This window comes from Volvox carteri (assembly GCF_000143455.1).
Source record: "Volvox carteri f. nagariensis unplaced genomic scaffold VOLCAscaffold_52, whole genome shotgun sequence".
NCBI classification, from domain to species: Eukaryota; Viridiplantae; Chlorophyta; class Chlorophyceae; order Chlamydomonadales; family Volvocaceae; genus Volvox; species Volvox carteri.
Genome location: NW_003307595.1, coordinates 524,918 through 551,203, shown reverse-complemented (window position 1 = coordinate 551,203; position 26,286 = coordinate 524,918). Strand labels below are relative to the sequence as shown.

Genomic DNA, 26,286 nt, shown 5'->3' with positions numbered 1-26,286 from the left:
GCTCCTGGTCAACATAGTCGCCGACCTTTCAGCTTCTTCATATTTCGGAGATTGACGATCATACTGATACTTATGCAAATAGGACGACTGGAACCCGAATAGTGCTTATCCGCCCGACGCTACATGTGGAGGCCCTAGTGGGTATGCAGGGCTTTGCGAAATTTTGCGGTTATCGATAGAGCGTTCAGCCAGCTGGTCCTCTCAGCTACATTTCATGTAAAATAGTCCATCTCGTGATGCATTCCTCGCATTTGATAGTCTGGCTAATGATGAGGGCATCGTACGGCGAGCGTCCCTAACTGACACGAGAGAGCACCCCTAAAAGAGGAGACCACCTGCAAACATGGCCTCCACGGCCTGAATTGCCAACATCAACTTAATTTTATATGCTGTTCCTGGGTTGGCTTGGCTATGATAATCTGAGAAACCACCTTAATCAGAAAGCTGACTTCCTTGAAAGAATAACCCTAGGAAAAAAACATAAGTATATTTGGAAACCCTTTTCGAATCATCTTGTGATTTTGTTGTCCACTTGCGCTGGCAGTTTTGTTTACCTGCGTTGCCTAGAGAGTACAATAGCTTTTCCAGAACGTTTTGGAGGGTAGAATCTCACAAACGCTTTGAAAATATATTATGGCTCCATGTCATCATAGCTGTATTTGCTGCTTTACCCGGGCGATGACGGCTGACCTGCAACGCTGCGCGGAGCTGATCTGATTGACACTCATAGACTGCGCGGGTGCTGCGATTTAATAATAAATGCCTGCTGGGAGTAGCCAGCCTATTGCCATTAAAGGCAGCATGCCCAGCAAGGCTACGCGCGAATCAAGGGATGCGGTGCCAGCGGGCAGCCTTGAGGAGGCGCTTGTAAATTTGAAGTTGAGTACAAAGGATCCAGAGCAGACTCGGAGGTTAGACCACGCGCTTCATGTACTAAGCGATGTCGTCAGCGGGCCCAACATCTGCTGCGAGGACCACGAGGCGCTCTGGTGGGAGATATTTGCCGAGGTATTTGTCACCGAGGTGGGTCAGCTCACGGCATATTGGAGTCGTCTGGTTCGCGTGATGTGTGCGCACGGTTGACACACGTCCGTCCCCTTGGACTCGTCGAAGGTTTTCACAACTTAAGATCATGACACACATTTCACGCCGCGAAGAAAACGTCATGCAGTTTTGTCCCTGCACCCCAGCTCAATTCACCTACCGAGCCTTGTAACTTTCCTTTATACCGGAATCGCTCATATTGCTGTTGTTGACCCGCAGCGTCCCAGTCCTTCCCCTTTCAAAATGCTTGCCAATCATTACAGAAATTCAATTTCTATCACTGAAATTGCCTCAACCCTTCTGCGCGCAGGTTGCGGCACAGACACACGCAGCGGGCGGCCGGGAGCCTTCGTCCTCCTGCAAACGGCAGATCCTGGCTGACATCCTGGTCTGGGCGGAGGTGACGCAGGACCATTACGACAGCGGGACGCAACGGTGGGACTAGACGCAAGGGGGGGATGCGGTAGTGAAACAACCAATTCCAGACCGCCGGTCTGCCAGAGCGTCTAACTGCTGGAGTTGCTCTCCTCACCCCGGATACTGCTGTCTATAATTCTCATCCCGGGACCGAAACGAGTCCGTGCAGTTCAAACCTTCGGTGTCGCTGAAAGGGATGAAAGGGCTCCCAGGAAAGTGAACGAATGCAGCAGGAACGGGTATAGCGGGGAAGGAGTCAGGTGGTAACATAGCTCACCTTCACATGGGCGGGGTATCACGCGGGGGGATCGATGCCGGGACAAAGCGCCCCTAACCGAAAACCACATCCGCCAACCGATAACCGAAAAGCTGGACCCTCAAACCACGTGCAGAGTTATTCCTCCTATAACATCTGTTCCTGAAATGAGAAAACGCTGATCATACCGCTTATGTCGTCGCCCAGGTTCGTGACGGAGCCGCACGAGGCGGACGAATCCTTTCAACGCATAGGACGGACTTTCCGAGCACTAAAGGCCAGGCGGGGGTTGGGCAAGTCGCGCGCATCGTCATCAGACTTGTCCGGGGACGGGGACGGCATCAACGCGGGCGCGCTGTGCGTGTCGCGACTGTCTTCCGGGGCGGATGTAGATGATACCACCCGGTCCGACTCGAGCTCGGATTTGCGCTGATGTGGGTCAGAGCTGTTACGAACACGCCATGGGAAGCCACGGGAAGATCTCGGCAAGCCATGCGAAGATCTCACAAAACACAAGCCTACGTCTCCTGGCGCTCTACACGGTCATTAACATGCATCCATGGCATGGCATGGCATGGATGCGGTGAAGGCGATTGGAAGGGGAGGAAGGGTTGTTTTCTTGACGACAACGACAGCCGGATGCCCCGTGTTAGGGCCCTAGCGAGCTTGGGGAGCTTCCCCGGCGCCACAGCTTTATAAAGTGCTTACAGAGATGTGCTCTCACAGAGCTGGAGGACTTGAGCCAACGCCGCAAGGAGCCCGCCGGCAACCTAACACTCACCCCAGCGCACCCAAGCGGTCCTGGGTTAGGTGGAGTAGGGTGCAAGGAAGGGCAACTTAGGGTTTGCTGCTACGGAGGCCGCCGCCGGCCACCAGTGTGCGACGGTAACCCGCATAGCGCGCTAGCGGCAGATCAGCGACGTGCGCTGAGTCTAGTGCACGATGCCGAGCCCGCTGTGCACGGAAGAGCAGCAAAGCGCAGCGGAGGCTAGAAATGTAATTGCGGCAGCTGAACTGCGCGTGGGTGGAGAGGGTAGTTGCGAGCGGAATGCAGATATCCTCTTGGCGCGTCTGCGCTGTCGTGGCGAGGTTTGACGGGTTTTGGAGCTGGATTGCTGCTGTGTGGCAACTGAGGAGGCGCAGCAGAGGTGGAGGAGGACGGCTGGGACGAGGACAAATACGGCAGTTACGGCAGCTGCTCTAGTGCGAGCAGCTTGGCGGGGGGATTAGGATTCATGGCGAGTATCATGTGTTACCGCTGTGTATCATGTCGTATGCACTGTATACACCCATAATGCACCGGAAATTCCGTGAGACTGGTTAGGGGATGGGAATTGCCACGTCTTCTTTTTGATTTTTGCACTTCTTTTCGCATCAGCCTTTGCCCGCAACCCATATGGCGCCCCCTGTGGCTTTGAGGAGGTACGACATGTGATGGTCGTAAGAGTTCGGGCGCTGATGGGTGGGCTGATTTTGTTGCGCATGTGGAAAGTTTGTTGCGTATCTAACTGAAGCACAGAACTGCTAGTTCATTTGCTGATGATGAATGGCGTTACAGTGGATCTAATGTTGTTGTGTACGACATTCAGCTGTCGTACGGTTTGAGGGCATTGAAAATGAATTTGCATGGTAATTCGAGGCGGCGTTTGGTGTTAACCATCTGGACGTGGCGTAATAACTGGATAGGTACAGATTTGGAAGAGGCTGCCGCCGCGGCCACTTGTTGCCGGACAACACACCTAAGCCCGCAGGCTGTATGAGGCCCAGAAGCTACCTCACGCAGCTAGACGGCGCTAGACAGCTTCCTTCCTTGATGCCGACCACTGGAAGGGTGATGCAACGGTGCCTCCAGGACGTGTGCAAAGCAGTCGTGATGTCTGTCTGTCTGTTTGTCTGTAGTTTATTGTTTGTTAGGAGGGAATAACAACAACGGTAAACTCTTGATTTGTATGTGTCTCGGAACATCTGTACCTAGCGTGAAATATTGCGCGTGCATCAGAAGGTCAGAAAGTATGACACATGCAGGGTGCACATAAGAGAGCGAGTCGGAGTTAGAGAGGGAGTGCGTGTTTGTGTGTAGATGGGCCTGAATGTTGTGTGAAATTTAGGCCAAAAATGTTACCGCAAGGGGGGAGCGCCCCAGTCTTTCTGTTTCTGTGTATGTGCCTGTGCCTGCGTTTGGTGTTTCTCCCAAACGCGGAGAGTGCGATGCATGCATGATCTTCTTCCGCAGAACTGGCAGCAGCAGCAACAGCAACAGGCTTTGCTTTGGGGGATATGCCCGTGCTTGTGCAAAGGTATTTCCGTTGCCGGTCCTGTACTCCTCCATGGCGACGGTGACAGTGGTGGTTTTGCGGGCAGAACCTTGGTCGTCCTGAATAGGGCCCACAGGCCGGCTCCGGAGTGGCTTCTGGTGCGTATAAACCATAGCAATGTCGGGGTGGGGGGTGGGATATCGAGTCATTAGGCACTTGCGGGAGGGGTCATTAGGCACCAGTGCGGGGGATTGCTGTGCTGCAAGTCATGAGAGAGTATGTGAGTCTGTGACCAGACCCGTGGTTCATGGCGAAAGGACTCGCTCTCTCTCTGTCGGATTGGCCCCGGGGCCTGCTCGGAAATGCTTTTTTGCCGGATGTGGGATGGGGTTTGTTGGTATTTCGGTTCACGATGAAGAGTGAGACTTTCGAATGGTGATGCATGCAATGTATATGCAACACTGCGTGAGCAGGCGGGTCAGGGGAATGATGGGAAAAAGCATATGGAGAGAGAATACGTACGTATCTTCCCCCTCCGCCGGCTATACGGCTTCGTCAGTTTGTTGGGTGCCAATGCGCCTCCACCACACCACGCTAATGTACTAGTTCTTTACTACTAAAGTTTACTGAATGCTGTATATCTCAGTCGGCTATCGGTGCCGTGTGCACCCCCTCCCCAATAGGCCGACGTGTGTATCTTTTCGCTGTTATGGCACGTGTTAGTCCGTCTGTCTGTCTGTCTGTCTAAGTGTCCATCTGTCTGTCGGGTGTCTATCTGCATGGGTAATTTTGTGTCATACGCTCGATGGCCAATGCTTTCCTGCTTGTCTCTTTCTTTCAATACTAATACCGAAGCGAGACTGCCTGGCAATTTTTTTTAAAAGGGCCTAATAGCCGTCTTGTCTCGGCGAAATTGAAAATTGGCATCAATGTTTTCAGGGTTAATGATAGCTGGAACGAGATGACACGAGGTCGTCGGCGAATCATGGAATACATATAATTAGTTTAGTTGCTGCGCCGAGTAGAGCAGTTGTGGTGATGAAGTCGACATGCGGCACTTGGCACTTGTTTGCGGGTCTGGTGCACTCGTCGATGCCTGGTGAACGCTTTATTGTTGTTGCTGTTATTACAGAGTGGGGGGCGTCTGGGCCATTTGCACACATGTGGAATGTCATATGTCCAGGATTGAACACCATACAGCAGCATCCATTACCATTCCCACACTGTACTACGCCATACGAACTGCAAATCCAAGGCGGCTGCTCATTCTGCCTGCTAGAATCCCTGCTCGTCCTTTATAGCTGTCCCTCTTCTAGGCTCTGTCCTTTGCTGTATTATCTCCGCTGTATAAAGCAGTTGTCGGAAACGTTGCGAGGGGATTAGTAAGATTACACGAGCAACACCCCTCTACCAGTGTGAAAAAGATAAGTGTCAGCAAGTACCCTCCCCGCACCATCGAACTGCCTGTTAACTGAACTGACACGAAATTTTCCCCATTATAATATGTCAACCAAACAAACACCTAAAACCAAATGTCTTGAGTTATGCTGAACCTTGGGTAATGAGTTAACGGCTCCTAGGGGGTATTACGCAGCAACGACACACGATACCTGTCTTTGGAGCATGTCAGTCGCGTGGGGGAGTGCGGCATGCAGGCCGTGTAAGGCCCTTGAACACCACAGCACCCTCCTCCCTGGTGACGGAGCCGCCCCTCACAGCGCCCACAATCGACAAATTTCCTAGAGGCAATATGCACACACATCCACCGCTGAGCGAAACATGCACATGCACACAGCCAGCGCTTGGCTAGAGAGGCTCGGCGCTCTCACCGCTATCCTACATGATCATCCTTCGCGAGGATGAGTTCCGCAACTGTACATTACGTGCCTGCCTGACTGACTGACGTATTTTAGACATTTGGGGCGTTGACGCTGGCGCTGGTCATTACATACACAGATTTCGTCGGGACATATCTCCTCGATAAAGAGGGCATCCGGCGGTTACCACCATTCCCCTGGAAGCTGTAACTCAGTTCGTAATCACCGTACATACAACTCACACACCATATTATGTATCAATCATTTAGGAGCGAACATCGCCTACATTAAATGCAAGCGGAATTGTTTGTGATGTGCCTGCGAATGTCCATATAGCTACTGCGGTGGGGGATCAAGTGCGCACCAAAGCAAAACCCCGAGGTCACCTGGGCAGGTTGTACGGCAGGTTGGGCTTCTGAGGGTTGGGTTATAGATTTTACTTGAAGCCACACGGCGAGACATACATACATGTACACATAAAGGAGATGTCTTTGCCCTCTTGCCCCACAATCATCCGCACCACATGCGTGCTAACAAAGCAGTCAGGGAACGCTGTTGTCACCTCAAGCCCGCGGCCGAGCGACGCCCAGTTTGTGCAATGTGTACACGGCAATGAAAAAGCACAGCATCCGCATCATTGCCGGGATGCCGGAAGGCTACCCCGCAAAACAGCCGTGTCGTAGCGTGTCGCCCCCTCATCAAGGCCCCTTCCTGGATCCAGGATCCCGAACCAACGGAAACAACCCACGCCTGATCCAACGAAACCAACCGACAACCAACCAACAGGAAAGTTTCACGTTATGGATGAGGTGGCGATTGAGTGGTCGCGGTTGGGCGCATGGTTTTCGGTTCGGCGGCTCGGATGTGGGACTTAAAAAGGCCACGGGCAGCAGCTTCTGTAAGTCATGTCCCACCTCGTCCTCTGCCGCAACCACCCCCCCGCCAACATTTTTTGCCTTCACAACCGAAAACACCACCCAGTACCAACGGTCAGCTCCCCGGATCCGGGTGGCGCGGAGCAATGTCGCAACCCTACCGGCCTTTGCTGGGATCCCCCTTGTATGCTTGCGCCTCTGCACACTCCATTGCACCAAACCTCGCTCACCTCACTCCCTGCATGCATGCCGCCGTGTATGTATGTATGTATATATGTATGTACTTATGTGCGTATTACATATGCAGACATGTCAGAGTGCGGCACAACACAGCTCAGACCAGTAATTCCCAAAGTATGCATGCAAAAAACACGTAACTCGGCGGTGCATAAAGCATTTATGTACAGAACTGTGGCTTACCAGCAGGTCTCGCAAACAGGGCCGCACCTTGATTTCAGCGCACACACAGCACACACGCACGCACGTACGTACATCTGCACCCGCAGGCAGGAGGAGTGAGTGTACAACATCGCGCCATTTTTTATTCTACCCTCGACCGCCCCACACACAAGGCACTACCAATGCTGTTCACACTTCGACCCAGCTAAGGACCTCGCCTTGCAGAGGTCCTACCGATATCAGCACTACCGATATCAGCAACATGTGCACCAACATTTAAACTTACGGGCAAATACACAATGAAGAGATTACAGGGAGTACGACACAAGAGGATAACACGCCCAGCGTGAGGCTGGTGGCGCGGGGGAGGGGGGGGGGAAGAAGCAACATGGCCGCGTGGCTGCGGACTCTAGGCCACCCTCCCCCCCCCAGCAGCCTCAAAAGCAGGTTAGTATCCCCCTTATCAGCAGTAATCCACAACAGGGGCAACAAGCAACATAAATCCCCGCATTAACCTGCGCCGTACACTGCCGTACACCTCGTTCCCATATCACCAACTTCTGCACCTCCGGCGGATGGCCCCCCAAATGTCTGCCACCAGTTTTGATCCATCGCCCGAGCACAATCCTTTTTTTACATGTGAATATGATTCAGGAAAACGAAACCGGCTGGTTCAAAAGACAAAATCCTAGAGCACGAGGTACGGCAGGAACAACGAACCAACCAACCCGGATTGGGAGGTCTAGCCCTAAAGCGTGTATTGAGCTATGTGCAGGTTGCCCGGTTGCCCGGCCGTACAATCCGTTCCGTACAATCCGTTCCGTACAATCTCCCTCGTGCCACCGCCTCACAATAACGTACAAGAAATCCCCCACATTTCCAATCCTCAAGGTAGGAATGTAGGTAGGAAAAGTCTTAAAAGCTTTTGACCACTTTCGTATTGGCATGGTAACATAATGACGTGGCAACACACCGACAAACCCTGAATGCTGACTACATGCTCTATAGCCGGAGACTGCTGCGACCGCTGGTTTCGACGGCGTGCGCAGCTTACTTGCTTCACACACTGGCCATACATACATACATATGGACTCGCTCTAGCGGGACCTGAGAGCCCTTCGTTGTGTTTTCACTGCAGCGCCATCCCCGGATGGAGGGGCAGCGGAGTGGCTGCGTAGAGTGTTGGCAGTCTGAGTCAGGTCGGGAGCACACAAGACTAACCGACGTGTGCTGTGTGCTCCCGACCCTTGCGCTGTGTTTCGGCTTCGGCCCCCGGCTCTCGCGGCCCACAGTGTAATCTAAGTCATACATACATACATACATACATACATACATACATACATACATACATACATACATACATACATAAGTACACAAAAAAGGTGCTAAGAAGAGCTGGCCGTCGCACATTCTGCCTGCCGCCATCGCCACTTCCAACTATGCGGTACCTGCTAACTGCCCAACACCTTACATACATACATGTACACACCTTGGCGGTGCTTGAAGGACTACTAGAGCCATTACAAGTTGTGTAAAGGCTCACAGACCATCTTTCACCCCCCCGGAATCATGTACGGCAAAGACCCATAACAGACGTGCACGCATATGTGCACGCTCACATGTACACACGTATGCACTGACGCACACACACGCACACGCGCGCCTCGGAAGATATTACCCTGGCACTATTGAGAGATGACCCTCACATTCACATGCATGTACGTATGCATGACATACATATATACACACGTACCGTACGGCACCCCGTACAGCAAATTTACATGCACAGATTCCCGTGCCTTCCCATCAGGTAACGCCTCCTCGCTCACTTTATTGCCCGTTTTCTTACCAACTGCCACACCAACTGCCACGCTAACCACCATCCCGAGGTTGTGACCTCGGGATGGTTGCTGTCCTCCAAAATTAATATTCAATACCATTCCTGGGCCACCGAACCCTTTGCAGCAATGGAGCCCATGAACCACCAACCGTCAACTAACCGGTTTATGCTAAAATGCTAATTTGGGGTCCATCGCGCTGGTCGCTACGTCGGTCTCCATGTGTCGTACAAATCGCGGCGTCTTGTTCTCTCATATGCCTTTCCTTTCTTCTTCCTCCTCCGCCTGCCCTCGTCGCAATTGCTGCTGCACCTGCAACTGCTGCAACGGCTTTTAACCGCTTGAACTGCTGCTGAAACCGCCAGTGCAACTGCTGCAACTGCTGCAACTGTCGCTGATGCTGCTATTGCTGTATGCTACTACATGCTATCACGTCGTGCAGCCATCTGTCCGTACCATAACGTCATCCGTCCGTACCATCTAGCGCCCATGTCCCACTGTCTCAACCACATCAGCCACCAAACCCACCACACGATCAAACCACACGACGCGGCGGCATCTGCGGCGTCAGCTGCGGCCGCGTCAACGGCGATGTCAACGCCGGCATCCGCGGCGTCAGCAGCAGTGGCGGCGGCGTGAGCCCTCGACCTTATGGGGCCCTATGCAAATCACGCGATGGTGGCCGTCAGCGGCGCCGGGGCTACAAACCCTGAAATGGTCGCGCGGCAAAACGGACAGTGCGAAGGCTTTTGAATATTCAAGCAGCAAAGGCGACGCGCGCAAGGCCCACAAATTTGATGGCGGCAAGGGAAAATCGCAACCATCGGCAGAGCCTCCATGCAGACACCGCACTCCAAGTCCTCGTCATCGACGGCGGACAACGCGGCGGCGGCGGCGGCGACAGCGGCGGCGGCAGTGGTTGGCCGTACGCGCGGCATCCGTACGTCCGTCGCTGCCGGGGTGCCACCGTCAGCAGACCTTGCCGCAGCAGCAGAGCCTCCCGTGCCGCCGCCGCCGCCGCTACTGCTACTGCCGCCGCTGCCGTCGTCGCCGCCACCAACACATTCATTGGGATTCGTTGAGAAAGGGGTAACGGAGACGCGGGTGACCGCAACACCGCTCGGGCCAGCCGTCGAAGTGCCCTGCTCGTCGTCTTCAGAGGTAACCTCCGCCAGTGATGGCATGCTGCCTGCCGTCGCCGCCGCCGCCGCCGAGGCACCACTGCCGCTGCCAGCAATCGCAAGCGATGGCAGCGGCGGCGGCGGCGGCGCCGCAGCAGCAGCAGCATCCGCATTATGAACATCTTCGAACAGTGGATTGCTTCTCATCCGGATAAGCGCTCTGTGGCGCTCGCCGTCATCGCCGCGTGCTGTCGTACCGAACAAGCCGCCGCCAAGTGAGATAGTCGACCCCACGGAAATTGATGTCGTGAGGGACGATGTTGTTGGTCGCGTCGATGGTCGCGTCGCAGCAGCAGACATGCCGCCGCTGCTGCCACCGCTCGCCGTCCCGTGCGTCATGGCAACGCTTGCAAACGGCAGCGCCGCCGTCGCCGCCGCTGATGTGTACGACACCGCTCCGTTGGGGGAACTGGGCAGTCTAGCACTTCGCGCGTGTAAGGGGCTGGCGGAAGGCTGTCGCGCCGGGGTCCGCGGGCCGTACAACGCCGCGGCAGTGCCGCTGTCCGCCGCGTCGCCACTGGTAGCAGCCGCCGACACTTCAGCCGCCACCAGGCCGCCGCTGGAGCCTTCTACCGGCGACGCTGCCGCCACCGCCGCCGCCGGCTCGCCGCCTGTCCGTACGACAGGCGCAACTCGCAGCGTCTGCATCTCTGGAACGTCTGGCTGGCCTGGTAAACTCAGCAGGACCTGTGCGCGCGATGCGTCGGTCGGTTGACCGTTAGCCCGAGTCGCGCTGGGTGGGCGCGACAGCGCCGCCACCAACGGCGCCGCCGCTGCCGACGTCACAGTTGCCGTACTAGCCGAGCGGTTGCTGGCTGTCGATGTAGGCAACGTTGGTGGCGTGGACCGGCGCGCGGAGGAAACCCGGGAGAGCAGCTGTGGCTGTGGCTGTTGGGGTGATGCTGACGGCGCCGATGTGACGGCGGCGGCGGCGGCGGCAGAGGACGGTGACAGCGGTATCGTCGATATGGGCGAGACGAGGCGCGGCGAGACGGCGGATGGAGATAGGAGCTGCGGCTCGGCCGGGGCGCCGACAGGCGGCGTCCGCGGCGCCGATGACGGCGATGAGCCAGCTGACTGCAGGAGCAACGGCGGCGGCGATGGCGGCGGCGGCGGCTCCAGAACCATAGGCCGCCTCGTCACTGCTGACGGCCTCCCATCGTGTTCCACTGTACCGCCCGCTACCGCAATCTCTAGATTTAGCTGCCTCGTCGGTCCGCCGACACGCCGCCCTGTCGAGGCCATCAAGGAAGCGGTATTTGTGGGTCTGCCCGGGGACGTCCGCATTGCGTCTGAAACTCCGCTCGTCGTACCGATTGCACGAGGAAGTCCTTCAGCGGCGGCGGCGGCGGCGCGTGCCGCCTCTTCCGTCTCCATAGCTTCCGCCTCCGCCAGCTCCTCCAACGATGCCGGAGCGGACACAGGCCGCGGCGCGGCGTTGCCTTCGCCTTCGCCTCCGCCGCCGCCAGTGGCTACGATGGAATCCTGTGCCGCAGGCGGCGGCGGCGCCGGCGGCGGCTGCTTCCGTACTGCCCGCGCAGCCGCCGCCGCCAAGGCGTCCAACTCCCCTAGCAGCTTCTTATTCAACGCCTCCGCTGCTATGGCACGCAACGACACCGGACCATAGAATCGTACGGCTCTTTCCTCGTCACTGAAAAGCCGCAGAATGGGGATTGAGGGACGCAACAGCATCGCTAACGGGTAGAATCCCAACCGCTGCGCGACTTGGTACGGCATGTGACCGTTTGCGTTGACTTGGACCCGTGGGTCAAGGGAGGCCAGGCTTGGCGGCTGCGGGTCGTCCTCGGAGAGCTGAAGCGGCTCCAGGACACGCTCAGCCTGCTCGTGATGCATGGCGGTTAGTGGGTTGAGGCAGTTGGCGGTTGAGAGGCAGTTAGTTGGACGGTTAGGAGTCGGTGATATAGAGGACACCTAGGAGGACGCAAAGCAAGAGGATGAATTGGAACTCAAACTGGATTTATTTACGGGGGCTAACAAATAAATAAACTGTTAAATAAAGTAAAAATAAAAAATCTATAAAATAATCCTTAAAATAAATACATAAACAACGTTCCAGGGTTTCATTGGCCGGGAAGCCGAAAAGCGATATAAACTTAGTCCTCTTAACGTTTTAAAACATCTCTCCGTACAATAGACAATCCAAAAGCATGCGCACTCCCTCTCGTACAGCCCTCCCCCTTCCCCCCCAAAAAAACACTCACAAACGTCTTCAGAATGATGCGGCAAATCTCGACGTGGCCCCGCGCCGCCGCCAGATGCAGCGGCGTTGAACCCACCACCATCACCGGCGGCGTGAGCTCCTGAGCAGGCCGGCAGTTGCGCGGCAGCACATCGGCACCGTGCTGCAGCAACACCTGCACACTACCGGACTGGCGACCCCACACCGCGTAGTGAAGTGCCGTACACCCGGCGTGGTTGCGTGCGTCTAGATAGCTGAGGTCAGGTTAGGGGGGTGGGGATAGGGGGGGGGCGGAGCGGTGGCGGCAGCGGCAGCGGCGGGGAAAGGAATGAGGAGACATTCAAAATAAAAATGGCGGGCTGAAGAATGTCAAATAAGTATTTCAAGGAAGTTTATATTTCCCATCCCTTTACGCGGCTCGCGACCTGAGGTAATACCGTTGCGACAATGGTGTTTGCTTTCAAATGTTTGAATTAATCTCGGCTTTTGGACTTGAAAAAGATATATAAAGAGTCCAGAGACGGAAAAGGGAGGGTGAGGAAAGCTTAGAAAGGACTTTATTTAACTCTTTTAAGGGGAACCGGTTCGGGCCGGGAATCGGAGGGATGTTTTTGTGCAGCTGCTGCATTTGTAAGTGAGGTTCTAGGGTTTGGAGTTGTCGGCGGGAAGGTATTTCTTGACTTTATCACCAACACCCCGCATCACCAACACCATCACCATTTGCATTCCTGTCTTCATCCCAACCCCCATCATGTGCATGTGCACGCGAGCGTGTAAGTGTGTATATGTGTGTGCATTCCCCTCTCCCTCTACCCGACAAACCCCCCCTCCCCCTCCCATTCCTCCCGCCCCCTCCCACACACACCCTTTCAGCTCCTCCTCCTCCCCCTCCTGGAGCTGACCGGGCTCCAAAAACTCGTCCAACAACATGAACAGCACCCCCAGGTGACCTGAAACACAGCAGTAGCAGTAGCAGTAGCATTAACATCAGCAGGACGAACAGAAGAAGTAGCAGCACTTAGGAGCCGGCACTAGGAGCACCGTTAGCAGTAGCAGTAACAGATGGCAGCAGCAGTAGCAAAAACCCAACGATCAAACCGATACAAATTTAGCCATGCGTCTGAACAAAATGAGCTTTTTATTGTCGAAGTAATGAACCTTTCAAATGACCTTCTTTAAGGACAGCACCCACTACCCCCCCCCCCTCACTGCTGCCGCCACCCCCACTACCCCTGCCCCGATAACACCCCACACTACCTCTCAGCGCCGCGTAGTGCAGCGGTGTATTCCCCCGGGCATCTGCCAGTGTGCGGGCGGATCCGTTGGCCAGCAGCAGCCGACAACAGTCCACGTGACCGGAGCGACACGCGAGCGACAGCGCCGTGGTACCCTCCGTGTCCTGAGGGCCAGTGTGGGGGGGGAGGGGAAAGACGAACCACACGCGATTGAAGCTGCTGCCAGGGCAAGAGTGTACCAGACGTAGAAGGAAGGAGGGGGGGAGAAAAGTCCCCCTGGGAGGGGGGAATACGGACCACGTGAAGGAATGGAGCTGATGCCAAGGAGGGTAGACTAGGTGCGCCACAGGTACCGTATGATCCAGAAAAGGGAGAAGCGGCACGGGCTGGCGGGTCCGCGGGCGAGCGACCAGCCGAGTGAACGCCACAGGCGGTGATGATATCATGTTTCCCGCCATGTGAAAGCACGTGACGGACCAGCTGCCGCCTATCTATCCCAGCCACCCGTATCCGCTCATCCCACCACCCGTACTTGCCCTCCGCTACCTACGCCGTTCGTTACCTGCCCAACACGATGATGTACGACATGTCATGGCACGGCACAGTACGGCACAAAATGAAACGAACGACGGAAACACCTGACACATAAAATTCGGCAAGCTAGCGTGCGCCGCTGCCCTGGGCCTTATCGCTTCTCTTTTCGTACGACAGCAAGATGACACGGTTAAGGTACCCTAGAGACCAACAACTAACCAAAATTTCCCAACTAACTGTCGTTAAACTGACCTGCATATTCAAATGAAACTGAATGTACTGCTCCGGCGCAAGAGGCGCGCCATGGGCTCCGGGGCGAGCGACCGGAAAGTCCTGCGTCAAATTGCGGCCTCCCATTCCGCTGCTATCGCTACCGCTACCGCTAGCCCGCCGGTGCTGCTGCTGCTGCGGCTGGCGGCCTGACAGCCCCGGCTCGGAGAACCCCATAACCCGGGAACTTTCGAACTCCCCGGGCATGCCGTACGAATCCTCGCCGCCGCCGCCGCCGCCGCCGCCGCCGCCGCCACCGGCGGCGGCGGCGGATGCGCCTACCGCCTCCTCTTCCTCTGGCCCCGACTCCGGCGGCGACAGTAGCGCCGCTGTAGCTGCACAGCACAGGTTTTCAATGATGGAGGAGAGGACATGAAGTTGGCCTCGTTCCGCGGCCACATGAAGGGGTGTTCGGCGGGAAGCGCCGTCACGGTCCGATTTGGCGAGGCCGGTGAGCTGCGTGGTGGTGGCCGCCGCCGCAGCGGAGGCGGCGCCGCCAGCGGCGTTACGGCCGCCACCGCTACCTTGCGCGTCGCCATCGATTGGTGGCAATGTCTTGGCGAGCAATGCAAGCAATGAAATGAGGGAAGGGGGAAGGGGCCAGGACAGGGAAGTGGGGCGGAAGAGACTTGAATATTAGTTCAGAATCGAAAATGGGAGGAAAAAATGAGACCAATGAGCCCGTTTTTTGCCAATAAGTGCTAAATGCTATGTGCCATGTGCTTGGACAGAACAACCGTTGCTGTTGCCCCTTATGTCCCTACCTGCGGCGCGGCGGAGGTGGTGCTGGTAAGGTTGTTAGAGATGGGTGCCGCCGCAGCCGTTCCGGCGCCAGGAGCTATGCGCCAATCGGTTTCGGAGCCCGGCGGCCCAGCAGAGGCAGAACCCCTGCCCCCGGGCTGGGGCGAAGCCACCGTCGATGTGTTATGGCTTGTGGACCGACCGCCGCGGCCTTGGTTCCGATCACTATAGTAGTGATGGTGGTGGTGGCGTTCCCCGTTGTTTTGATGTTGGGTCTGGTTGGATGGCTCTCCAACACCCAATGACGTTGTGGATGACGACCGCTTAAAAGCCTGGCCAAAGCATCCCAAGATTCCACAAACCTGCAGAAATGGTCGACAGAGAAGCAACGTGTTGACATTTAGCACCCACACTTGTGCAGAACCCCGCAAGCCATGGTAATGCCGGAGCAGTTGGGCCAACACCCAGCATGTGGCATTTGCTTTGCGACAAGGGAATTGGGGAGCTTACACATTCGAGTGGAAATAAAAGATGCAGGGAAGGTTGAGGATTCCCGGTGAGCTTGCGAAACGGGGCAAGACAATAGCTCACTCTGGAGGGTTTTCAAACAGACACAGTGTGCATGACAAGAGCTGCAACTATTGAATACAGGTTCAAGCAAAAAAATCGCGAGCACAGGTCCATACGTACCAAAATCATTGCCGCGTTTCCGTGTTATCAACCACGTCCGGCAATATTTCCTAAAATGTTGTATGATTTGGCAGTAGTCGGCGAGGCTTGAGTCGCACAAACGTCATTCTACACCAGCGCTGAGGTGGATGCCCACCTGTAACTTCATTTTCTAATCGTAATATAAAATTCTTGTAGAATGGAATTTAGCTTCGCAGCGGCGCATCAACCAAGGATTTTGGAAGAAGTCTGTAACACTGCGATGCATGATGTACTGCAAACCGAGGTCCATAAAGGCTGAAGGTGCCCAAAGCTCTCTTGTCAAATGATGATTTGTGCACCTCGGATATTATTGGGAACACATTACTATCGTCTTTCATTTTCCTAGTCTCCTTCTCGCTAGGTTACCGGAAACGGAAGCTGTTATACATTATTGCACCCCCAAGCCTTTTATGATAATTAATTTGTAGGTGTAGTATTTTTGTAACGAATCAATGGGCGACGAACGTCCCTCGGACGCTCTCCAACCGGCCGCAAAGAAGAGGGCGGGAGGCGCCAGGGATCGCGACGATGCGGACGATGACTTACCGGTGCGAAGTAGAAGTTTGCACTTGTATAAAGTCCGACAGAGTTCATCTCGGAGCAACGTTTTTTCCAACCTGTATATGAGATCTGCGGCGGGCTTTTGTGTTTTGCTGAACGGACAATATGGAAGTCGCGTTGCGTATGCCTTTCTTGAAGAGAATTCAGGAAGGGGTTTTCGCACGATGGTCGGATTGTTTGCAGCGATGGCCATCTATTACAGTTTACTCTCCTGCGCGATTAACGTATGCTCCATGCCGTGTTCCTGCGGAGCTATAATATTTCCTTTCCCATTGTTCACATTTGCTTGCCAGAGCGTTGATCCGGGAACTTGGAGCGCTGACGCCAATGCTACAAGGGAGCGGCGGAAAGTGCACGTCCGGCGTGGCGCCGGGGCTGCATCTGGGGAGCCGGCGGCGACCGCCAACCCGTTTGCTGGAATAGCGCTATCATTTGCACAACCTCCTGGCGCAGCGGCCAGTGCCGCCGCTCCTCCCGCAGCGGCCGGCGGCGACGATAAACCTGCTGCTGAGGCGACGGCTACGGTGGCAAAGGCGGAGAATGGCGAGGTGCGGTGCGGGTTTGCGTCGAACCCCTGTACATCGACACCTTGATGGGTTGATGGCACCAGGGCACCGAGCGACCTTCAGAACTGCCACACAAGGACCCCTTTCCCGCTGTGAGCGCATGTAGATGGGTGTGAAGTCCATCCATCAAGTCTTTCTCTTAACTGAAGCAAGAGTTTATGCGTATATGCCTATCATAACCGAATGTAGCCACAAGGGAGCCACCATGCACGACATTCCTATGAAGGCGGGTAAATCAAAGCGGGGGATGGCCTACTCGCAACCGCGCAATGAGTCTTGGATAGATGGTTGAAACAGATATAGCAGATGTCGAACGGCCCTCACCCAACGTAACTGCCTCTGTTGGCATGGCTAAACGCCGTCTTCAGCCTTCAGACGTTTCATGTAGACTGTCTTTCGATGTCTTTTGGTTTCGAAATCCGACTTGCGTGTGAAGGCAATGAATGGCTTTTGCATTCACGTTTGGCGGCTGCGCTGCTCCCATCCAATGCAATCTTGCAATGTGTCCGAAGAGGACGTTGCCTGTACCGGTAGCGGCGAAGGGCGACGAGATGGATGCACGACCACGATGCCACACACAACACACACACAAAGACGATGTTTCGCTATCTCCACACACACGCGCGCGCACGCACAATCACAGCGAATCATCTGTGTATATGTATGTATGTATGTATGTGTCTCTCTGTTTATAAAGAAAGGTGAGCGGCAGGTGAATGTATGTGTGTACCTGCTAAGTGGTATCACAGGCGGGATAGGGGGACAAGACAACCCGCGATGATGCTATGGCGCATCCTTACTAGACATGCGACATACGGACCAGTTGCGTGACTCCCTTGTGTGCAAGTGTTGGGAGCTTGACAAGCCGCGCATGCGTGTAACGGTCTCCAGGCAGATGAAGCGAACAAGACGGAGGAGGTCGAGGCTGAGGAGCAGAAGCCACAGCAGGGGGAAGCGGCGGCGGCTGCAGCGGCAAAAGAGGACAAGGCCGACACGGCGAACGCTTCCAAAGCCGAGGTGAGTGGTGGAAGGTGATGTCGCATGTAGCTTCACTTTGACCTCGCTTGGCTGCCGTACGAGTGTGACAAGGTCATGTGCAGCAGCGGCCTGCAGCGTGGGTATCAGAGCATTGTTGAAAAATGGAACACCTGTCATCGTCGCATATGAACATCGAAACAGCGATCGCATGTGACCGCAGCGACCACCGTGTGTTTGTGCGCCGCCGCCGGGAATGCAACTTCTCGTCTTCCGCTTGTAAGTGCATGCGCACCCTGTGATGCATTCCCACTGAACAAAACCAGGAGGACAAGGCAGGTGCCGCTGCTACATCCCCCTCCCCAGCCAGTTCTGGCGCCGCTCCGGCTGCTGCTACGGCCGCGACTCCCGCCGCGAGCATATTCGGCGGCAGCGCCGGCACCACACCGGGCTTTGCATCTCTTGCCGCCGGTGGGGCCTCCGGGGGCAGTTTCAACTTTGGTTTCGGCGGCGGCGGCGGCGCAGCCGCCGCCGCACCGGGAAACGCAACCAGTGGCATTTTTGGCAGCAATACCACTGCCGGCAGCATCTTTGGCGGAGCAGGCCTGGGCGGAAATGGCCTCTTTGGATCGAATCCTGGCGCGGGCAGTTTTGGAGGCGGGTTTAGTTTTCCCAAGCTGGACGCTGCAGGCGGCGGAGCGCTGGGCAAGCCGTTGTTTGGTGTGGCGGGTGCCTCCGCCGGCGGCGGCGCTGAAGAGGGCGGTGAGGGTGAGGAGCGTCCGGAGGCGTTCGAGCCCTCGGAGGACCCGTCCATCAAGCCGGTGGTGCAGCTGGCGGTGGTACAGAAGGTCACGGGCGAAGAGAACGAACAGACTATCTACGCAGGTACGCGTGTGAGCACGACGATCACGGGCCGCGGCTGCTATGGACTCTGCCCAACATGTGCTGAGCATCGGGCGGTATGGGCGGTGGTGGCAAGTGGTAGGTAGGCTTAGGGTTGATTCCCGCCTTTCTTTCGCTCCGGTTACCGCTTCCGGAGCTGGCTGTTGCCTCTTGGGTCGGGTTTCGTGACGGTGCGAGGCCTCCGTGTGGGGGTGGGTCAGGTAGTGAGGAGGGCTGCGGTGGTTCATGACATCGTTTTGGTGTGCTAAGAACTTGTAGAGAGCTTGGCCAACAGTTTTGTGTGATGTGATTTGTGATGAGGGAGTTGCTTCCTGCTGGCTGATGGTGGACAGCGCGTTTTATGGATGTGCGTGTGATGGCTGATGGCTGGTGGTGCTGCTTGGTGGTGGTGCTGCTGACGACGCAGAGTCGGGCAAGCTGTTTGAGTACGACGCCGCAGCTTCCAAGTGGCGGCAGCGGGGCAGCGGGGAGCTGCGTGTCAACGTGTCGGCGGACGGCACGACGAGTCGCGTCGTGATGCGTCAGGTATGAATGGGAAAGTCGGAAGGCGGGATCCGGGATCCTAGGGTTTCGCTACTGGGAAAGCGTATGTATATATGTATATACAAATTGCTTCTAGCTGATACCCAATTTTGCTAACTGGGAAACGCCTGTCTTCCTATACTAAAGCGCTCGGGTAGCTCAGTAAAGCTCTAAACTTCTTTTTCGATATTTTATGTATGTGGTTGTTTGTTACACCTCGATTGCGTTAATCATCCGGAGAGATGGAACGAGTTCCCATACGAGCCAGTATTGAACCCCCACCCCACCCCTCCACCTTTTTTTCTCCCGCCCTCCCAAACCCTCCACACAAAAGGTATAACGAGTACCCTTATGTGTTTTATCTTGCTGTTCGTGCCCGCAGTCGGGCAACCTTCGTTTGCTTCTCAACGCTCGAGTCACCGTGAGCATGCCAGTCCAGGTGCGTCGTCATGCCTCTAATGCCCATCATAACGATCCTCATGCGCGGGAGGGGCAGGAGGTGGCTTGGGCGTCTAGGAAAATATATGATGAGCTTGCGGGTCATATGGGCCATAAGGAGGTCTAGGTAAAATCGCCAGGAGTTTTAGCAGCAGGAGCTGTGAATGCCTCCAGGCCATGTGAGGGATGTGATTTGAGAAATGTGTGGCAATGGGTCGCTGTGCAAGACCAAGGTAGACGGTGTGCTGTGCTGTTGCATAGAGCAAAGCAATGCGGTACTTGAGGTAGGATCGCGGCCTGCAGCAGCAGCAGCAGCAGCCGGAGGAAGGTGGCCTGTTCCGAAGGCCACCCCCTTATGGGGCAACTTCCAACCCCAAGGGCACTATCTTGCCGATTGTGGTATCGCCACCTGTTGTGGCTACGTCGACGAACTGTGAGCCCTGCAGCGCGGACATGTTCCCACATCACATTACATCACATCGCTGAGATCTGTCCACTTCGTGTTCGTGTCGTTTGCTTCGGCCGGCGACAGCTCTGTCTCGTTACATTCTTTTCCTAATTTCCTGATTTCTTACTTGTACATGTCCCTAGATCTAATCCCGACAGCCCTGTAAATGTAAATGGTGTAGACTTCGCATTCCAGCACTGGCTTGCATCACACCCCACAAAACTGAAACACGCGCACACATACACATACGTACACATTCCGTAAACGGATAGCGTGCTATCCCCTCCGCAGAGGATGCAAGGTGCGAACGGCGTCACGTTTGGCTGCGTCAACACTGCCGCCCCTCCAGAACCCAACAACCAGCAGCAGCAGGCGGCAGCTGCGGATGCCAAGTCCGACGACAAGGACGCTGCGGCCGGCAGCAGCAAGGTGGCAGCTGCGGCTGGGTCGAGTCTCGTCAAGACTTGGGCATTCAGCACTAAGGGCGAGGACAAGATGCTGGGACTTATGGCGGCGCTGGAGAAGGCCAAGTTGGATCACAGCAAGCATCAGGTAACACCGTATATGGTAATATGAGAGGTTGAGGAGTTTTGAGGGGATGAGGTTGACCAAAGGGTGCATTAGCGCTACTTGCTACTCTATTGAAAAGGTAGATGTCGGTGGTCTTTCATGTTACAATTTAACTTTGTTTTGGGCACGTGTGGCGGGATCCACTTGGGACAAGGCCCCTGTACCGATCTTGGGGTTTCCTTAAGTGCCACAGTAACCGGCTGGCTGGTGTATGGCTTGGCCTGCTACCCGAGTAATCCGCCTCCCCAGCCGTGTGCGTTGGCAGTGCCATAACGTCATGATGCCCCACTTTTATGGTATCGAGTTCTCCTCTCCTGATGGGCTTCACGGCTGTTACTGTTGCTGTTATTGCGGCTGCATGGCGTCTCCCTCATTCGACTATTTTGCAGGAGGAGAAGAAGGACGCGGCTGACGAGGTTTAAAGTTTGGGAGTATCCTCTACAAACGGGCCTTGGATGGTTGGCGAGGAAGTTCAATCTATGAAGATGATGTTCCTCCAACTTGAGATTCACAACTACACGCAACGTTTCAACCAAGATCCAGGTCTCTCACACAAGGCTAATCAGCCCTTGTCGTAATTGCCTCCTCGAAACCGTCGCTGAATGCGGCATTGAAAATATTGGCCTCGTACATACGGCATCGTTGGGGATGCTAGAGATGTGCGCATTGAGGGATCACACAGGAATCGTGGGATCGTTGGGGCTTGTTGGGAGAGATGTCCCACGGTCAATGTCAAAAGTGTGGGTGCACAGTTGCTAGTCGGAGAAATGCACTGATTGCCTCCGTCCTGTAAGATTTGCCACCCTGTGTACTGCACAGAAACGAATTCGTGCGTTGCTAACCAGCCAGCCAGGCAGCGGACGGCTTACGTGCTGTTTTCAACACTTTCTGCGGCGGACTTTGCGTTGGTTTCTTAGGATTGCATTGTTTTTTTAGATTTCTCCTTCCCCCTGTATCGCATCCCATGTTCACAGGAAATTAAACTGTTTGATCTCTTCCTTCTATTCCAACCGAAACGGAAACAAATCATCAATTCGGCGGCGTCGGTTGGCGGTTTGGGCATATGATGTCATGGCGCCTACGGGGAACGCATGGAATGCATGTTACAAGCCTCTCATCAGTAATGATAACGATGTCTTGGCAACGGACTGCTCCAATGCACTGTCTGAAGAAAAAGACGCAGGGGCGTAGCAGGTGTATCCTTGGACAAATAATCTGTAAACACTTCGGCACACATCAGGTTCCAATATTTTCTCGACAAGAGTGCATGGGGAAAGACGTGGGGAAAGAAGACATGGGGAAAGAAGACTACGATTGTTAGATTGGGACCGGGGCTGCTTCAGTGTTCCTAGCCTGGCAGTCCCTACCTTCCCTGATGTTTCGGAGCAACCTCACCCAAGACGATATCGGCGAAGTCAGCAGCTTATACGTGTTCAGCACAAACCACCAGCATCTATTGGAATCTGGCGGACCAACGGCGGCGTCAATCCTACTCCTGGTCGGCTCTCAGGTCCATTCCTTACGGAGGCGATCCACCTGTATTCAACCTCTAACGGTCGAAGGATCGTATCCCGCTCTATGCCGGCATTGATTCTGGAAGCTTTCAGGGATGCCCGCGCCTACTATGCCCGCGCCCTGGACTATTCGCTAGATTGTATTTCCGTAAGAATACGAAGTATTGTTCACATGAGAATTTACACAGTGTGGGCCGGAAACTCGACCGCACAAAACTAATGCGCTCGCACAAAGTCATTGCCGTACTCGTATGTTTCAAGTTTAGGGGGATAGGGACTTTGTTTGCTTTAATTCAGGTTTCTCACATACGGGTGGACGCAAGGTCCTTGATTTGTTTTGTACCAAGCTTCGCGAATCGCGCCATGTCCAACCTCGTAAATAACCTGCAAAATCGGATAAGAGCGTTGGAAGCCGAATTGCAGGGCCCGACAGCTGCTGCACTATCGGCAGAAGAAAGGGTCATTTTGAACCATTGTACATCAACACAGGCAGCAGCCTCTCGCACGCGTGTGGAGGCAATCGCAGCCTTGGGGTCACCGGACGAAGCATCTCGGCAGAAGTATGAGAGGATTGTCAACGACATCGATAGGAATTACACAGCAGCGATCACAGCTCTGGACCTCAGCCATCCAGGCTGGGAGGTCCTCCTCTTGGCCCGTTGGAAGCGACGGTCGCAAGTAATGCAGGAGATTGGTCGGTTGCAGGAGGAGCTACTTCGCGAGCAGACCACAGCCATCTTGGCAACTGCTCGTAACGTTACTGCGATCGAGGCGGCTCCGGCGCATCACCAAGACGCGGCTTTGGGCGGTGCCGTAGGTGAGAACATGGGTCAGCATTCGGGGGTCATAGTTCAGGGTCAGCAGCAGCCTCTGGGTCTTCAACATTAGCGCAAAAATAAGTTCTCGCAGGCCTGCAGGAGGGGGGCGTTCCTAATTTGGCAGATCCGGCACAATTGGTGGCGGCATTACAGGCAGATCTCGCGTTTTCCCCCAGCCCAGCGTGTGCGTCAGTGGCGTTTTAGGGAGCCCATGTAGACCTCCCAACCAGCACACCTCGATACATCTCTTGGTCAGCGTGAGGGTCTTGGGTCGCTCAAGCCAACACAACTTGACGATATCATTACCTGCCTCGTCACAGATGACTGAACATTCTCCAATGCGGCACACATATTCCCGTTTGTCAACCAGATATTGCGAGTCTGTGAAATCCAGAGCGCAGCAAGGGACACCAGCAACGCTTGAGCCATTGAGTCGGCCACTCTATCCAGAAGTTGGTAAGAGGCAGTGGAGTAGCTGGATATGCTCAGCTAGGGGAGCTGTTGCCGTTGCGCTTGTCTGGGGTATGCCGACCCTCTTACAATGCACGCGTGTATTGCATATGTTACAGATGATTGCAGTAGCCGGCTCCAGGGCACCAGGGAAACGTCTGTCGTGTGCTCACATTTAGCAACTGGGTCATCTGGACAGAACTACATGTCGCACCCTAGGGGGGCCTCCATACCATCACTGACAAATCAGGTGGCAAAAATCATGAAGCCAGTACTCGGATTTCGTTAATGTTGAAAAGCTCTGAAGAAGCTAAAGGGTCAGGAAACCTTCGGTGCAGGCCAGGAGAATGGGATTGGCAGTCAGGGACCTGCGACCCACCATGCTGGTGCCACATTGCATCGTCACCTGCTGCCCATGTTGCATTTCCCGTATGCATTGAATGTTGTATATCAGCTTCAGCGATTATATCCACGTACATAGCTGTGGGCCGAACTCTTTTGTATATGGGCCCATGACCTTTGCAAAAAGTGCTCATTCCTGTTGGTGAATGTGTGATGTCTTGACACTTCACACGAAATTCCAAATCTGTGCTTTCAGGTGTTCCCTACAAGATGACCACGCGTGACATGAAGTTGCTGCCATGTGAGGCGGTGACCATCACACCTGGCCAGGGAGACAACTCACATCACGAACTAAAGAGGCGCCGGTCGCTAAGGTTGCAGGAGCAGCGGCGGGTGAAACAGCGGTCTGTCCTACCTGGCCCAGACAAGGTCGGCAGCCAAGGCCTGGGCAATGGGAACCACACTAACCTCGTATCCATTAAAGGTAGCAGTAGCACAAGCAGCAGTGGCGGTGGCAACACCAGCAATAGCGATGATGCCGGCAGCAGTGGTGTGCACATTACCAACGTCATCAATGTCCCGCTGGAAGGGAAGGTGCCGGGTGGACTTGAGCAGCTGACCCGCAAGCGCGGCAGCAAGGTGCTGCTGCCCCTAGAACTGTGTGGCTTTGGAGACGTGGGCCTCACCGGCCGGTGTGTTGGATATGGGTGCTATGGCAGCGTGCTGGAGGTACGTGCGGTGGTTAGGGCAACTTAGCATAACATATGTGACAGGCTAGGGGATTGGGTTGTACAGCAAGGTGAATGAGAGCTTGCTGTAGTAGCTGGTACAAAGTATGGCACAAATTTCGTCCACAATACAAACCCTATGGTGCTCCACCAGCATCTTGAGGCATTTTCAGCGGCCAGCAGCTACACTTGCATTCTTCACGGGCTTCATGCATTGCACCAGAAGTAGAGCGTGTGTCATATGCCAGATACTGGTTAGTGCTGACATTTGGTTATCGTGCTTCACATTCCCCTTCTCAAAAGCTCAGACCTTGTTCCGGATGCTGTTGCTGTGCAGGGCACCATAGGTGGCGTGGCGGCAGTGATCAAGCTGTTTGAGCAGAAGCGACGGGGAGCCGTGGAAGCCTTCACACGCGAGCTTGCTGTGTACTTGTGCCTTGGCAGCAGCATCAGTAGCAACAGTAGCAGCAACCTGCAGGGTGCCCCGCTGGTGCCACGGCTGCTGCGGTACGGCATGTTTGCACACACAGGCGCCCTGTTCCTGGCACTGACTGACGAGGGTGACGACCTGGAGGCCGGAGCCAGCCGCAGCACAACCGTCGCTGGTGATGCAGCTGCCAGTGGCAGCAGTGGCCGCAGTTTGCGTGATGCTGGGATTTCACCAAAGCTGCGCACTGCAATGCTGCGAGCACTGAGGGTGCTCCACCGGGCAGGTGTACTGCACGGGGACATCCGCCTGTCCAACTTTGTGATGGGGCGGGATGGGGTTGTCAAGCTGGTTGACCTGGGGAATGCCAGGGTGGTGGGTGGCTTGGAGGCAGGCAGCAGCAGCTACCAGGCGGCGATGGAGGCCGAGGTGCAAGCCGTGCATGCTCTTTAGTCTATGATGTGGCATCCATAAGTGCACACTATTGCACACAACGGTGGGGTCTCTTGTGAATGGAAGGTGCAAGTCGCCAGGGTCATAGTGGCACCCTTAAGTAGGGTAGAGTAGTAGGGGTATACACAGTGATTTTTTTCGTTTAGGACAAGTCTCAATTTATTCCAACCTAAGTAACAAAGTTGCTAGGTTTGTGGTAATTTATTCCTTAAGTGTGTGGCGCTGGGGGGTCCTCCGCCACCCCCAGACCCCCACCCCAATAAGTTACAACTCCCCTTGTAGACCACTGAGTTACCGACAACAGCACCTCCATCCCAAATGCCTTCATCAGGAAACTTTCCAGGCTTATTTTGCTGTTTCGGTGTCTGTATGATGTTCGAGTCATTGCCTTGTGCATGTTTGGCTATGTGAGGGCTGGTCATACATGCTGCTATGCCGTGTTGACTTACGGGCATGACCTTCTTACGGCCCCTCATACCTATTCTTTGATTGCAAATATTAAGTTCTGCATACTATGGAGCAATCTGGCAGCAATGGATGTTTTTGGCTGGAGGAATGAAAATGTATCGGTCGGGTTATTCCTTTTTTCCAAAGGCCTCATAGTGGCCTTTATTCCTTTTAAGTGATATATTACTTAAAAAAAACAACGCTGGGTATACATAGTGTTACAGAGCTGGGTGGTGTGTGACTCTGCTGCCAACCAGCCCTGGCGGGTGAGGTTGGCTAGGGTTATGTGCAGAGGCAGGCGGCACCTGCACTCTGGGAACCCGCTTCCCTTCGATTCCCGGGATTCCCTTC

General features: G+C 55.0%; 4 protein-coding genes across 4 annotated transcripts; 2 read left to right on the top strand and 2 right to left on the bottom strand.

Moving 5' to 3' along the window:
- Nucleotides 1-713: 713 nt before the first annotated feature.
- Nucleotides 714-2,212, top strand: VOLCADRAFT_106850 (uncharacterized protein). The gene is made up of 3 exons (XM_002955514.1): nt 714-1,023; nt 1,355-1,479; nt 1,925-2,212. Exons 1-3 carry the CDS (start codon nt 760-762, stop codon nt 2,148-2,150), a joined length of 615 nt encoding a protein of 204 aa, XP_002955560.1. The 5' UTR covers nt 714-759; the 3' UTR covers nt 2,151-2,212.
- Nucleotides 2,213-2,451: 239 nt separating this feature from the next.
- Nucleotides 2,452-8,584, bottom strand: VOLCADRAFT_106849 (uncharacterized protein; the record flags this gene model as incomplete). The annotated part of the gene is made up of 3 exons (XM_002955464.1): nt 2,452-2,846; nt 7,350-7,415; nt 8,553-8,584. The coding sequence occupies 3 exons, from the start codon at nt 8,582-8,584 to the stop codon at nt 2,555-2,557; spliced, it is 390 nt and encodes a 129-aa protein (XP_002955510.1). The 3' UTR covers nt 2,452-2,554.
- A 985-nt stretch (nt 8,585-9,569) lies between these two features.
- VOLCADRAFT_96447 (uncharacterized protein) lies at nt 9,570-15,900 on the bottom strand (the record flags this gene model as incomplete). The annotated part of the gene is made up of 8 exons (XM_002955463.1): nt 9,570-9,610; nt 9,965-11,921; nt 12,305-12,536; nt 13,148-13,232; nt 13,492-13,681; nt 14,304-14,876; nt 15,086-15,220; nt 15,889-15,900. The coding sequence occupies 8 exons, from the start codon at nt 15,898-15,900 to the stop codon at nt 9,570-9,572; spliced, it is 3,225 nt and encodes a 1,074-aa protein (XP_002955509.1).
- A 619-nt stretch (nt 15,901-16,519) lies between these two features.
- VOLCADRAFT_106848 (uncharacterized protein) lies at nt 16,520-25,488 on the top strand (the record flags this gene model as incomplete). The annotated part of the gene is made up of 9 exons (XM_002955513.1): nt 16,520-16,882; nt 17,792-17,917; nt 18,202-18,760; nt 19,185-19,303; nt 19,683-19,739; nt 20,478-20,738; nt 22,760-23,087; nt 24,137-24,609; nt 24,946-25,488. 9 exons carry the CDS (start codon nt 16,520-16,522, stop codon nt 25,486-25,488), a joined length of 2,829 nt encoding a protein of 942 aa, XP_002955559.1.
- Nucleotides 25,489-26,286: the final 798 nt, after the last annotated feature.

What these genes read in the sequence shown, in the direction of transcription:
- VOLCADRAFT_106850 (XM_002955514.1), top strand. Translation starts at nt 760, where the DNA reads ATGCCTGCTGGGAGTAGCCAGCCTATTGCCATTAAAGGCAGCATGCCC. An exon ending in CCGAGGTATTTGTCACCGAG is followed by an intron (nt 1,024 to 1,354) that starts GTGGGTCAGCTC and finishes TTCTGCGCGCAG; the next exon opens with GTTGCGGCACAGACACACGC. An exon ending in TACGACAGCGGGACGCAACG is followed by an intron (nt 1,480 to 1,924) that starts GTGGGACTAGAC and finishes GTCGTCGCCCAG; the next exon opens with GTTCGTGACGGAGCCGCACG.